Source organism: Poecilia reticulata, linkage group LG2, assembly GCF_000633615.1.
Source record: "Poecilia reticulata strain Guanapo linkage group LG2, Guppy_female_1.0+MT, whole genome shotgun sequence".
NCBI lineage: Eukaryota > Metazoa > Chordata > Actinopteri > Cyprinodontiformes > Poeciliidae > Poecilia > Poecilia reticulata.
This window is the reverse complement of record NC_024332.1, coordinates 14,240,755-14,255,743: the sequence shown is the minus strand read 5'-3', so window position 1 is coordinate 14,255,743 and position 14,989 is coordinate 14,240,755. Positions and strand designations below refer to the sequence as shown.

The 14,989-nt window shown below is 39.3% G+C and overlaps 1 protein-coding gene across 1 annotated transcript; it reads left to right on the top strand.

Annotated features, from left to right (window-relative positions):
- The first annotated feature begins 963 nt into the window (after positions 1–963).
- On the top strand, positions 964–14,060 carry cyp27a3 (cytochrome P450 family 27 subfamily A member 3). Its single transcript, XM_008432472.2, has 9 exons — positions 964–1,342; positions 2,887–3,077; positions 4,518–4,717; positions 8,904–9,101; positions 10,437–10,600; positions 10,785–10,951; positions 12,053–12,134; positions 12,366–12,572; positions 12,670–14,060. The coding sequence occupies exons 1-9, from the start codon at positions 1,094–1,096 to the stop codon at positions 12,814–12,816; spliced, it is 1,605 nt and encodes a 534-aa protein (XP_008430694.1). The 5' UTR covers positions 964–1,093; the 3' UTR covers positions 12,817–14,060.
- Positions 14,061–14,989: the final 929 nt, after the last annotated feature.

Here is a 14,989-nt window from a genome sequence, read left to right as displayed (position 1 = left end):
AGTAAACATCTGATGAAGAACACTGAGTGTACTTTATATGCTTTACATCTTGGAAAATTTTTGTCTCATATATAAACATGTTACTAATTTTTCTTTAGTTAATAAGTTGTGAAGTGGTGCATATATTTTTTTTAGTGTCGCATGAAGATATGTGCAATAGTTAGCAATGTATTCATAAAAGATCTCCAGATATTACATACACKTCTTACACTGACACGGAAACATATTTTTGGCACTAATGGAACCCCACTGTTTATCACACGCAATGACAGTAAACCAGAAAAGGATGTGACAATTTCCACTAGCGGTTTTTCACAGCAGTCGAGCAAAGAAACAAAAAYGTAGTCTTGCACTCCCTTTGTACATTTAAATGATAAAAATGTTKAATTCTAAAACATTTGWGTAAATGACAAGGGGGAAAGGACACATAACCAATTCAAAAGTTACATTACATTTTGAAAAACACCTCATTGTCAAGTATCGAAATAATGTAGCCAGTTTGTAATAATTTAGAAAATGTACACCAATATGTGGTAACTGCGCCTTCTAGAGGGCAAAATGTAGCGACTGTGAATTAACCCCGTCCTTAATCATTTTGGTTGTTTGTGAGTTCAGTATAATTTGCCCAAGCTTTGTATTGTGTGAATACATTTTCCAAAGTGTCTAATAATTTGCACCGAGAGAATGATTCAGCAGCTGAAAGAGAACAAAAACAAACAAAACGCCTAWTCTCTGTGAACCTGTTGCATCTCTACTAGACTGGATTTAGATCAATCATTTGCTGTGTCAGGTGCATACTTCCGTTTTTACGGCTGCTATGTTACAAATACGTCTCTGCTGTGGTGGGTAAACTAGCAGAGGCAAAACCAAAGTCCACAGTGACGACTCGGGGGCCCACAAACAAGGAGCCATTATTTACAGCCGCCTCAGCACACACACACACACACACACGAACACACACACACACACGCACGCACGCGCGCGCGCGCACGCGCGCACAGAAACACGCACAGAAACACGCACACAGGCGGCGGACTGAAACACTGGAGTGGAGGTTTGCTCCTTGCCACCGCGGATAACCTGGCGCTGAAAAATGTTGAGGAAACCTCTGGTGAACATCTGTCTGCAGCTGAGCCGCCGCCACCGACATGACGGGATGTGTAGAGGAGCGGCGGGGCTGAGTCCGGACGTCCACCGCCGACAAACATCCACCACCAGCAGCGACACGGTGATGGGCGTCAGCAAGCTGAAAACCATGGATGACTTAGGCGGACCGAGCTTCGCCACTACGTTGTACTGGCTTTTTATTAAGGGATATTTTCAGACAACGCAGCAAATGCAGGCAAGTTGGAAATGCGGCGCTGAAGTCGACCCTTGAATAAAGTGCGCTAAATAAGTCCGGACTTGTAGGCTACTAAAACAAAATCTAGAGGACTTTTGAAATCTTTATGGCTTTTATTCTACCTGCAAAAATAAAAATAAAAAAATAAAAAAAATCTAAATATAGTTGTAAGGTTTTTTTTTAGTACTTTTTTTTTTTGCTTCTGATGAAGTTTGACATGTCAACGACAAACCGGTTTATTCTAATGAGATCATTTTAAGACAATTAGTGATTAAAAAAAACTTTTATAATAGGCTTGAAAACTCAGGCTTTTCCTGGACAATGCAAATTTCCGGCATTTCTGAAGTCATCATCCTTGCTGATTCCGATATTAGTCCCCTAAGGACAAATACAAATTACATCGGAGGATTATCCCGATTAAATGCACTTCAAAACAGTGATCTGAATCGTATTGAATTTTTAAAAAGTGTAAGAACCAAAAATAGTTGAAGTTCTGATGCATTTTATACAAAGAAAGAAAAAAATAATAATAAACATGAATAAGCCTTCATGAATATTTATGACTGTTGTCATAAAGTGTMATTCGGTAAATTATGACACTTTTAATACAAAGTTGACATTATTCAAAATGTCTTTGTTATGACAACTTGACATTAACCAATACATCCTTACTGATATCAATTTGTTATAAAAGTATTACTGATTGCATTTTAAAAATTAGGTAGCTTTATGTTATTAAAGGTAAAGTTTAAACAGTAATGATTTCTTGGTTAATGTCAAGTTGTCATAAGAAAGACATTTTCAATAATGTCAGCTTTGTATTAAAAGTGTCATAATTTACCGAATGGCACTTTGTGACAACACTCATAAATATTCATGAAGGCTTATTCATGTTCATGACAGATGTTATGTCATGTTTATGAAAACTTTTTTTGTTTGTTTCTTCATCGTCAATAAATGGGGTCAAGCTTTTCTACTACAATAGACAAGTGAAGCGTGAATTTTGGAAACTGATCATGGGAACTGAAGGCTCCTTTGTATTTCATTGGAACTGCTCTGTGGAGCTCTGTCAGTCAGGCAGAGAGTTGGAAAACACCTTTCCAACTGATGGCATCACTGCTTGCTCTTCATGTCTTTATATGGCTAACAGATTTGACTTCCTTATAACATAATATTTCCCCCTTTGAGAAAAGAGAGTCACATGTGGTAACACAAAGAATACTGAAAAAAGGAACAGATATGAATCAGTGGTTTTCTGCTACTCGAGCAGTGAACATTTTCTGAATCTAAAATGTGTTTCTGACTCACCCACTCTGCCAACATCTACAGTCCTTTTCTAATTTAAGAAACAAGGAGGGTCTTGACGGAAATAACACTTGTTTCTTTTGGGGGTTTTTTATCCCAAGTTGGTCTGTCTGCACTAACATTTTCCATAAGTTATTTTCCAGAATCCTGCCACTTTTCTTTTTTTTTAAAATTAAAACTCCTGCTCGACATTCATAACCTAATGAATAATCTTTTAACTCCTTTTATTTGCTCCCCAGATCGAGCACAAGAGGATCTACGGGAGATTATGGAAGTCTAAATACGGCCCTCTGATTGTGGTGAACGTGGCCAGTGCTGACCTCATAGAGCAGGTTCTGAGGCAGGAGGGCCGACACCCCATCCGGACCGACATGCCCCACTGGAGGGGCTACAGGGAGCTCAGGAACAAGGCCCACGGACCCCTAACAGAGTGAGTCCAGCTACCCCCAACCCTCAGCCCAAAAAACTCATCAATGCCTCCACAAAGAAATGCAGTGCCTGTAAAAAGTATTCACCGTCTTATTTCTTTTGTAAATCAGTCACAATTAAATATGCTTTCATGGAAGAAATCATTTTTCACTTTGACTTTAAAAGGGTTTTTTTTTGTTAAAGCTGTAGTTTTGCTGATCAAGGTTGCAATAAAAGACTGAAACATTTAAAAACATTTTAAAGGTGCTGTATAATTAACTTGATTGTAGCAGCAGGTGTATGAAATCACTTTTTTATAAAACAAATCAAAATATGTTGTTTTTTTTCGTAAACAACAAAGCAGACAAACCAAAACAAGATGTAATACCATATTGATCAGATTAGGAGTGCGCTGACAAAAGACAATTACTCCAATATTTAAAAGTCTGGCTTAAAAAAAAAAAAAAACTAATTCCAACTTTTTTCTCTTTGCTCATATTGTGAACATATTTTGTCTTCTAAAACAGCAAGATTATGTCTAACTTTGCAAAAATATCTTACTGAAAATCGATTCTACTAAAAAATGCAAACAAAAAAAAAACTTACGAGCGTGCTTTTGGGAAATAACGAGCCGCTTTTCAGTCTTACAACAAAGTGTGCTTTTGCTCCAGAAGTGAACTGTTCTCGTAGATGTTCTACTCTAATGAGGGATTTCTATCAAGCACATTTTTTGATTTGTAAACTCTTTACGACAGAGTTTGAAATCTCCGATTGAAGAGATCAGCCTTTTCCTGGTCAATTCTGTTTTCCGGCTTCCTTGATGTGCGCCACGGCCGGTTCCTATATTTAGTTTCTGTCGCCAGGATTGAATCTGGGCATGCAGTTCAATCTTATCCTCGAGACTCATATAGGCAACTCTGTCTTTTTTTCTTAAATCTGGCAAGTGTACCATTTTCAGTCTGCTATTTCCCATAAACCTGGCGTGACGACTCTGCAGAGTCTCGTATCCTTCAAGCAACAGATTGAAGGATACGAGAAGCCAGAATACTGGCTTTCTGTCTCAGAATACTGTTAAGAAATCAGATACCCGAGGAGCTTTCCTGTCTATGTGTCAACAAAGGAAACATCATTTTATGACTGCTTTACATGTTCTGTACCTGCAACACTTATTTTTCCCAATGAGGAATTACCTCCTAATTCCATATAATGCCGTCAAAATGACTGTCATTGTGTGAAACGACTGGAGTTTAAAATTCATCGCATCTTCCGTAAAGATATTCCATTACAGACTATTGTTTAGATAACATGAAACCCAAGACAGGAACTTTTGAGTGTAAGGTACAAACCTAGAACTTATCAAAAATAAACCAACATGTTGTCATAAGTCATRTTCCAGTCTTTTAGGATTATTTTTAGCTCTCTCTGAAAGGCGATCTTTGATTTTGCTAATCCCGGTTTGCAGGATGGGAGCCAAGTGGCAGCGGATCCGCAGCATCCTGAACCCGCGGATGCTGAAGCCGAAGCACGTGTCATCGTACTCCAACACCATCAACCCGGTGGTGACGGACTTCATCAGTCGAGTGGCCTGGCTGAGGGAAACCAAAGGACAGGGCGTCATGGTTAACGACCTGACTGAAGAACTGTACAAATTTGCATTTGAAGGTGAGCTGAGAGGAAACAARCTGACWTCATTTAGATAGTGTTGGAAACATCTCTTTAGATGCTAATAGTGTACATTTTTTTGTTTCTTCCTGTTGCACTCTTTCTTAAAATTAGGGATGCACCGATATAGAAATTCTGGCTCAAATCAATATCCGATATTAACCGATATTTACSGATACTCTAAATATGTCACATCCCTTTCGACACMTTGAAAAACTGCTGACTTCACCACTGCTTCAGTGAAATTTCCCACAATCCTGTGCTGCATCACCATGACCAAACAAATACCACATGACCAGTCTCCTTCACTCCCCCTTGAAGAAACAAGAGGGAATAAMCATCAGTTGTTAATATTGCTCCACTTTTATTTRTCACACCGATWCYGATATGTGAAAAAAATATGACTAATATCGGGCGATACCGATATATCCTGCATCCAGAGGTCACGCTAGGCTTTTTGTTGTCCTCATTGTCACTGACGATGTAAGAAAGATTCTGTCATATTCTATTATTACCCCTCAATTTTAAAACGATATTAAATGTAACTATTTTTATGCCRTTTAATTAATATTCAACAAGTTGAACAAATAATCCAGAACCCATCACACATCAAGCAGATGAATACGTCTAGTTTTTTCTCCACAATGACGAAACCCACTGACTGTGGATCCAACACCAACATGTAAACAATTCAATTAAACSACTCCACTTACCATAATACTTTAATTAAGATTTTACTGCTTTCATTTTTTGAGCAACCGGTGTATCTTTTCCTGTTTTTAGCGTCTGTTTAACGTCTTCCAGCTCCATTCTGTCGCTTGTTGTAACGGCAGGGTGAGTCAGGTGCAAGTCGCCTGGGGTGCGTGATCAGAGCAGGGTGGAGCCGCGTGCTGCGCTTGTTACAGTCCAATTAACTTCTACGCCTTCCTTTCTCTCGCTCCTCCACAAGGTAAACTGCTTACTCATCTTTTCAGACTATAAATAGATGAACACAACATGGCGTTCTCTTTAGTTTTCTGTTCTGTACGTGCTGCAGGCGTGCAAATGCATCCATTGAGCCAAAGTTTTGCATGTGTTTTTGGAACCAGACCATCCTGTCCATGACTCTTCCACATGTTGTCATCTTCCGGCCAGCGAGATGCGTTTACTTCAGTGCCCGTGTGGATTTTTGTTATTATGTACTCTGTGGGCGAAGTTGAAAATGACGGACAGGCTTCAGTTTTTTCCGTCGTTTAAAAACAAACAAAAAAACAAAAAACGGTAACACACAGAAAATATCCCGTTGTGTGCATCCCTGCTTAAAATCCCCCCCATCCCCAAAATACTCATTTATCCTCCTGAGTTAAAATCCGTTACAGAATTTATGAAATTAACAAAACACTATGCTACAACCGTCCTCAGCTTTTTAACATATTTCATGTAAATTACCAGAGGAGTGAAGGTAGATCCTGTCCGACTGGCTTTCCCCGTCCCTTCTACTGCACAGCTCTACTCAGGTGTGGAGCTGACCATCACCTGTGTGTGTAGCAWCAGTTTGATGCTTGTCATTCATAACGTTTGACCTTTGACCCGSTTTCTGACTCCTCTGGCCTTCAGAACTGATTAGATACAGAGAAAAACCTCGTGTGTTGGATTGCTAGAAAGCAACTGACTCATATTTCAGAGTAATTCAGGCTGAGATTTGCTCAGCATTTCAACATAATCTCTCTTTTTAATGTGGATTCCAAAAAACAGTCAAAAACTGACACAGTTGGGTTTATTTTTTACATAAACATATGTGTGTTTCTATATTACAGACTACGGTTTTCTTCAGATTGGGAGGAGGATTATATATTTTTAACGTGTAGCTCCCATTTTCAGCTGTCTTATGTGAAAAGATTTTGTTTCTTCCCTTGTGGTTAAGCTATTAGTGCGTTTTCCTCGACTGTTTCTTCRCCTTTCGATTTTTCCTTGAGAGGTTCATCTCAATTACACTTTTGTTTTATTTTATTTTAATATTTTTTGCAAATTCTTAGTCATATTTTTGAGGCCTATGAAGGATTAGCACTGTGCCCTGAACTTTCATTGTTTACTTTGTGTAATCAAGGTTTGTCAGGCGTTCAGAGTCTGGGATATTTTGAAGCGATTGCTCGGTCATATGCTTCCAAAGCTTTTAACGTTTCAGAATTAAAAATGATTGTAATAATCTTGTTTAGCTGCTAAAACAGACTTTTGTTGCAATTGTTGAACTCAGCTTTCATGAACAGTAAATTCACCCAAAGCCAACAACGACCAGCTGCTCCTCACAGTGGAGTCAGAAGAGAGATGAGAGAAGTTAGGAGACAATGACAGTTTTATTCTATGAGATTTAGGGGAAAAAATTGGAGTTAGCTAAAAATGTTTTCTTTTTCCCATAAAAACGATAACTAATGCACTCATTTCCAGCTGCCTCTGTTCACACTCACTGCACAAGACTCCACTGCTGAAGAAGAAGAAGAAGAAGAAGCTTGATGAAAGCTGGTGCTGAACATTTCAACAAGCGAATGAAACACGGAGACAGTATTGCCTGACTAGATGCCTCACACAATCCTCTTTGGATCCCATTGCCCACTAATGTTTGGGCGATAAATACCACTGTAGTGAACTGCTTCTAGAACGACCTGTTCAATCACCTGACTTGAACTGAACTCCGAATCTGTTGAAAGAACTGAAAACCAGCGAGGCAAGGAAGAGACCATGGAGGCCTTTCTGGATCCATGTGATGAGTTTCCCACCTTGAGGTTTTCATAATCAGTAAATGTAGACATTAAATTTGGATTTTACGTCAATCCCTCCATTGGGAATTCATATACTTAGAAATATGTTGACGTGTTCAGAACTTTCTTTCCTCCCTCTTAACTTGAAATCTGGATTTTCAGATCATTTCTCTACTCAAACCTTAGAACTTGTAAATATCTAAGAAAAAAGATCAAGACAAAAGAAAATTGCACCATCATGCTACTAGTTAAGTTCTAATTAATGTTTTTTTTTATTATTATTGTTATTATTTTTCTGAATCTATAACAGCATGTTCATACCGTGGCATAATAAATCTCATCAAAACGTACCAACCAGCTCCGTCCAAAGAAAACAAAGCCTCCTGCCAGCACCTTTCAGATCCAGCTCTGGCAGACATGTTATCTTGTTTGCCTAATCAGTTTCCCAACTGCGTTGAGACCGACCGGTTTATGATCAAAAGGAGTTTGTATGCCTAAACAGACACAGGTTATCTGTTACAAGTATTTTAGCCAGACTATCCGAAACAACTGCAGACTGTCGACGACGGCAGCTGAAATTTGGATCACCCTTCCAAATTTTCTCCAAGTGTCAAGTTATTTTTTTATGCATACAGATGCTTTGGTTTGCTTTAAATCTTCATGAACTAATGATGTTTTCCTGCTTCCATGTTAACCCCAGTTGAACAAACCTTGGCATGTGTATTTTTTTATTTTTTCACTTTTTTTACTTATTGATTTGTACTTGGCTGCATCTAAAAAGTCACTAGCAGATTTCACCAAATTATAAACCCTGTTCTTTTACTTTTCCCTGAAACGTGCTTGAGGTTCACCGGTTCGGAAACAGTTTGAAATGTTCTTGTATTCTTTTAGTTTCCAACAACTCTGGACCATAGAAGCAGCATTCAGCTTCTATGCACCACAAATCTGGAACAAACTTCCAGAAAACTGTAAAACAGCTGAAACACTGGGTGCCTTTAAAAATCAACTTAAAACCCACCTGTTTAGAGTGGCTTATGGCTAAATTAGGATTAGAGTGCCGGTTTTGATGTCTTTGATGTTTTTAATGTTTTTATCTTTACTTTGTATTTCCTTATTCTCACTGTTTATGTTTTAATGAAGGTTTTAAGGTGTGAGTACCCTTGTTAGATGGCGTTCTAACTAAAACTCTGAGGTTTTAATGTTTTTATCTTTTTTTTATTTTTTTAAATCTTTTTCAAAATCTTTTTCTCTTTCTCACTGTTTATTCCTTTTTTTATTTTAATTATGTAAAGCACTTTGAAATGCCTTGCCGTTGAAATGTGCTATACAAATAAAATTTGATAGATTGATTGATTGATATTTACAAATTTTGTTCAGTTTTTGTTTGTTTTTTTTGCTTAATGTTTTTAATATGTTAGATTTTGGGCTAATTGTCATACTTTCCTCCTCAGGTATCTGCTCAGTTGTGTTTGAGACCCGTTTGGGCTGCATGAACGAGGTCATACCCGAGGAAACCCAGAAGTTCATCTTCTCGGTCGGGGAAATGTTTCGGCTCTCCCCTATCATTGTCCTTTTCCCCAAGTTCCTCTGGCCGTACTTGCCTTCGTGGAAACAGTTCATCGCCACCTGGGATCATCTTTTTAAAGTTGGTAAGCTGCGTACACGACTTTTTAAAAATTCTTCTCAGATGTTTTAAAGTTTGCAGCTTAAGATAGTTTTACATTTACACGTCTGAAGTCAAAAAATATGTGAAAATGGAGAGAAATTGAGAAAAAAGCAGTCGAGTTTTCATTCTAAAGCTGCAGAGTTCATGAGACAGGATTTATGTGGTGTTTATTTCAGTAAGAGGAATTCAGAGGTATTGTTGGTCACAATAAGTAGCTTGTGACCAACAAGCTACTTCTTGTTGGTCACAAGGCAACTGTGCCACCAGAATATGAACTTTATATTGTCTAAAACATTGAGACAGTGAATAGAAGCAGCTAAAAGTCTCACCCTTTTCGCATATTTAGTCTGTTTTACTTGTGTTTAACTACAGAGTGAAACTGTGAAAGGATTTGTTGTTAACTTTGCCTTTTTCTGTGAAGTTAAACTAAGATTTAAACATAGGTATTTATGTTAGATGTGCACAGTTGTCTGATGTATAAATTTACTATCTGAAATRCTACAAACACAAATGTAAACCTTAGCAGCACATCTTTGAAAAGTGTTGGAAACATGTCAACTATGCAGGGACACTAGATGGTACAGGGTTCCTGTGCAATTTTGAGAAATAACTTACTAAATATTAATTCAAAAGTATTTTCCAGGTGTGGATTGGTATTTAAAAATGAAATTGAGTATTGATATTTTTCTGTGGATATACATTCTCCATTTACTGTCCCATTGTCCTAGCATCCTTCTTTTTCTGCCTTTCTTCTTTACTTTGTGTGTTTTTCTTTAGCCCTTCATTACCTCTTCACTCATATTTCACTTCCCCTCATTTGATGCCTCTCTCCATCCTTCCCTCCTTTTTGGCAGGTAAAGCTTGCCCACTGTCGGAACATCTTTAAATTCATGGTGAACTTTCATATTTACATTTCAGTGTATAGAAAGAAACGATCTGGAGTTTTGCAAGAGGAATCCTGGTTGTAATTGAAAATTAAACTAAAATGTGGTTAGAGAGTGTACATACTTTCTAAAGTTGATGAAATAAAAATAAAACAGTTGAAACAGCAGAAGAACAATTTGAAGAAACAAGTTGAGTTCAGACTCCAAGGCCATTTCTCGGGCTCCCTTATCAGTCCATTTCAAGGTTAAGACACTTTTACGACTCAATTAAAGGGCCAAAGTCCAAGAGCCAAAGTCCAAGACTCTGACCAAAACAGAGGAATCATGAGCGCTTGAGGCAGAATCCCCACAGTGTCTCTTGGTCGCCATCTAGCAGTCAAAATCTCACATCTGTCTCCTGGGGAAATGAACGGCTTGCTTTTGCTGTGTCCTAGCTGAGAAGCTGGTGAATAAAAAAATCGAAGAGATCCAGCAGAACGTGGACCTGGACAAGAACGTGGAGGGAGCGTACCTCACGCACCTGCTGCTCAGCGAGCAGATGACGGTCACGGAGATCCTGGGCAGCATCACCGAGCTCCTTTTGGCCGGAGTGGACACGGTGAGCGTTTTAGATGATAACGTGTGATCTGTCCTCCCAGCTGTATTTTTACCACAGCGTTGAAAGGGAAAACATAATAACTCTCTGCTACGATCGCTGTTATCAATGCCGGCGTTGTGTTTGAGCTGCACAGAAAGGTTAAGATGACATTTCTAAAGCATCACACTTTTGTTTTCCCTCGCAGACGTCCAACACCATCTCCTGGTCACTGTACCACCTGGCGAAGGAGCCGGAGATCCAGGATGGCTTGTACCAGGAGGTGATCAGCGTTTGCCCCGGAGACAAAGTGCCGACCAGTGATGACATCAACCAGATGCCGTTCCTCAAGGCCATCATCAGGGAAACGCTCCGGTTAGAGAGAAATGTTTTAAAAATACTATTTACATTTAAATTAGTATGCGTGTGTGTGTGTGTGTGTGTGTGTGTGTGTGTGTGTGTGTGTGTGTGTGTGTGTGTNGTGTGTGTGTGTGTGTGTGTGTGTGTGTGTGTGTGTGTGTGTGTGTGTGTGTGTGTGTGTGTGTGTGTGTGTGTGTGTGTGTGTGTGTGTATGTAGGGGTGTGTGCGTGAGTGTGTGTGTGTGTGTGTGTACCTCTGGTGACGGACTTGTGTCCTTAATCTCGTCAATTGACCGCTGGAGTTAGCAATGATTAAGTAGGCGTAGATGGATGAATGGATAAAAGCACATATCTACACACAGCATAAAAAAAACTTAATTTTTTTCCTCACTGACATTAAATCAGGCTAAAGTAAATAATGAGAGAGAATTGTTTAGATGTCTTTTATGTTACTTTCTTCAAAGTCTACAAACACTTCCACAGCCTTTTGAAGTCTGAAATTCCTCATGATGATGTCATGTGGTTTTGAACATTTCTGATTGGTTCATTCACAGCAGATGAGTTGAATGTAGGTACATGTTGCCGTTTAGCAAATCAAAATCATTTTTGATGATGCTAACTGACGTAAAACAGGAAAGGTTTAGCTTCCACTAATCCAAGAAAGTGAGAGAAAACAAAATGTTGACTGTCTTTTTGCACAGTGGACGTAATCATTTGGTTTTAGTTGTATGTCAAACACCAAGGGCCAAGGCACCAAGGCTCCTTGGTGCCTTGGTGCCTTATGCTTATGCTCCTTGGTGCATAAGTGTAAGACCTGTATGTACATTATATCCATTTTTGAGTTACATATAGCAGTGTAACATAAAGAAAACTTAACTGATAAACTGATAGAGATTGTCACAGAAGAAAATAGCAACTCTATATGTTAGTGTAAATACACTAAAATAGTATTTTAGTACACATGGTTTGAGCCGCTTTCCAAAAGTCCACCAGTGATACAACTTTACATCTGGATGTGTTGATTATTTTTGAACAAAAGTGTGTTTTATTTGATTAGATTATTTTTGGARACATCCTGTGTGTGTGTTGAGTCCTCAATGCATCCTCTGTTCTCCAGGCTGTATCCAGTGGTACCAGGAAACGCCCGCGTCACGGCTGAAAATGAGATCGTAGTTGGGGATTATCTCTTTCCAAAAAAGGTGAGACGGTCCCAGCCTGCAGCCTCTCTGTCAGCAAACACGCCTTCAGATTCCCCTTTGGTTCGCTGATATTTCATAGTAATAATAAACAATATTTAACAGTCTTTTAATATCAAATGAGGTGAATCAAACTGGGAGCAAATACAAATAACATCAAGTAAGTAACACCTAACATCAAAGATACAGCTGAAGCCAGTTTAGTTGTAGCTAACTACTTCCTGTCCCTCACAGACTCTGTTCCACTTGTGCCACTACGCCGTGTCGTACGATGAGAGCATCTTCCCCGACCCTCAGACCTTCCAGCCGCAGCGCTGGCTCAGAGACAGGGACGACAAGGTCAAGCAGCACCCGTTCGGGTCGGTGCCGTTCGGCTTCGGGATCCGGGCCTGTTTAGGACGGAGGGTGGCCGAGCTCGAGATGTACCTCGTCTTGTCCAGGGTAAGAGAATCAGAGAGGAAACAACAATCACTAAAATGAAACGCGCCCGCAGCTAATGAACGCGTGAACGTAATCCTCTGCTTGCTTCTTGCTGTAGGTGATAAAGCACTACGAGGTCAGGCCCGATCCCGCTGGAAAGACGGTGAAGCCCATCACCAGAACTCTGCTCTGCCCGGCGACGCCAATCAACCTCCAGTTTCTAGACAGAAGAGCAGCGCCGGCCGCGGAGAGAGCGACAGCATGAGAGTGTTTTTTCCCCCTCACTGAGCCGTTTGGTATTCAAACCGAGCTCCCATCGTGTCACCAAGCTTTTGTTTCTGCAGAGTTCACAGGAATGAGCCTTCACTGAGGCGTGCAGCACAGGCTGTAGAGAAAACACAGCTAAAACGTCTGAAATTTGTCTCAATCAACCGCTTTGGAGATGCTAACGTTGTTTAGTGCGACAAGTTGCTGGTCCCTCCTTTATTTTAAATCATCACTCTAGTCCAAATGTTTTCAAACAGCAGGAAAGTTCTCACCATTTTTTCACTTGGAGCAGTTTGTCGTAGAAACAGGCGCGTTGTTTTCACTGCCTCATCTCACAGCAATTCACAGGGACAGACGATTTATTCTTCAATTCAAGCATTGAACTTGTACTAAACCTGCTCCCTTCATCTATTTTACAGTGAATATCAATACCCAATGAGGTTATCACATTACAACCATGTACGTTTTTATTTTATTTTATGGGATATAGCTACAAAAACAAGTGCATTATTGTGAAGTGAAAGGTAAGGAACACATTAAGGAAACGCATCCCTACAGAATAAAACTGCTGCTGCCATGTTTCAGTACAAGAGACAGAATCCTCAAAGTGAAGTGTGCAGACAGTGTTTAGCATGAAAGCCATAACGTTCAGTTATTAACACTCTCCCTGCTGGAACAGTCAGTTTTAAGAGGCTTGGTGTGTATTGATAAATTTGCAGTTGTGCCAAAGTCTCTAAATGTTTTTTGTTGCTCTGTATTCAGCTCCACCCTGCTCTCCTACTTCCTTACCTATGAAGAGAATCCCCATAGCATGATGCTGCCACCACCTTGTTTCAGTGTGGGCATGCTTTGCTTTGTCCCTACCAACGTCTGCTGTGCTCCTTGGTCGTCATGACGCCGTCTGTTCATTCATGTTTTCCCACAAACGTCTAGTTAAATTACACTTGGTGCTGCTGCAGATTCTCAGACACTAATTCTGAAGACAGTTGGTTTCACTGAATTGTATTTGGAGGTATCAGAGTAAAAGAGGGGTTGAGTAATCAACGCAGCCCTGCATCTTCACACAAAGGCAATTTTGATGCGTAGAAAACAAGTCGCATTTAATCTAGTATCAAAGGATTGTCCTTTTATTTATGTTGCATTTCTTTGAACTGTTTGCAGAAGTGAATTAGTACAAATCTGCAATACTTTTGACTGTAAGATTTAGTTAATTGAATAAAAAAAATATATACTTTCTTCCTATCGGTTGTTTTCTTTTTTCAGCTTAAGATCGATTTGAATAAGAAAAGTTTGGTAACTTCCTGCTCTCTCCTTACTTTGRCTTTAAATAGTAGAAAATGGGTGAAGATTCCATAAAGTTATCCATTTTACTTAAAGAGTTAGCGAATGACAACTAAATGTAGTAAATATTGCAATAATGGAGTTTCTGCCACTGTTATGTGTAGATGAAGAAATACATGACTAGTAAATTAGAATATTATTGAAAAGTCCAGTTATTTCAAGAACTTTATCACTAAGTGAAACACATTGTGTAGATTAATTACACACAGATGGATGTTTTAAAGTTGTTATGTATGTTTATGATGAAATAACATAAATAACGTTTAAAACTAGAATATTACATCAGATGGGAAAAAAGCACAAATGTAGCCTTAATGAAAAGTATGTTTAATACTTTAGTAACAGTTGCCAATTTTCTAAAGGTAACTTTAATGTGACAAATGAGCATTTTCTAATTTATTGTACATGACTGTTCAATGTATAGCTGTTTAAAGGTGATATCTGCTTCAAATGTCTTACATTCAGCGTACATGTAGATTTATCTTCGTCTTTTATTTTGACGTTTTATGCCAAGGGAAGTATGCTCCTTAAAAGCCTTCAGCATTCAGCGGTTTCTTTTATTTTGTTGCTTTACTGTGTGTGTTCAGTTTACTTGCTGACCACTGGTGCCCCCTTATGGATGTACTTGGTACTGCTCGTTTTATCAGTTTAGTAATCTGGGTGTTCGGGCTGCACAGTGGCGCAGTTGGTGGAGCTGTTGCCTTGCAGCAAGAAGGTTCTGGGTTCGATTCCCGGCCCCGGTCTTTCTGCATGGAGTTTGCATGTTCTCCTTGTGCATGCGTGGGTTTTCTCCGGGTACTCCGGTTTCTTCCCACAGTCCAAAAACATGA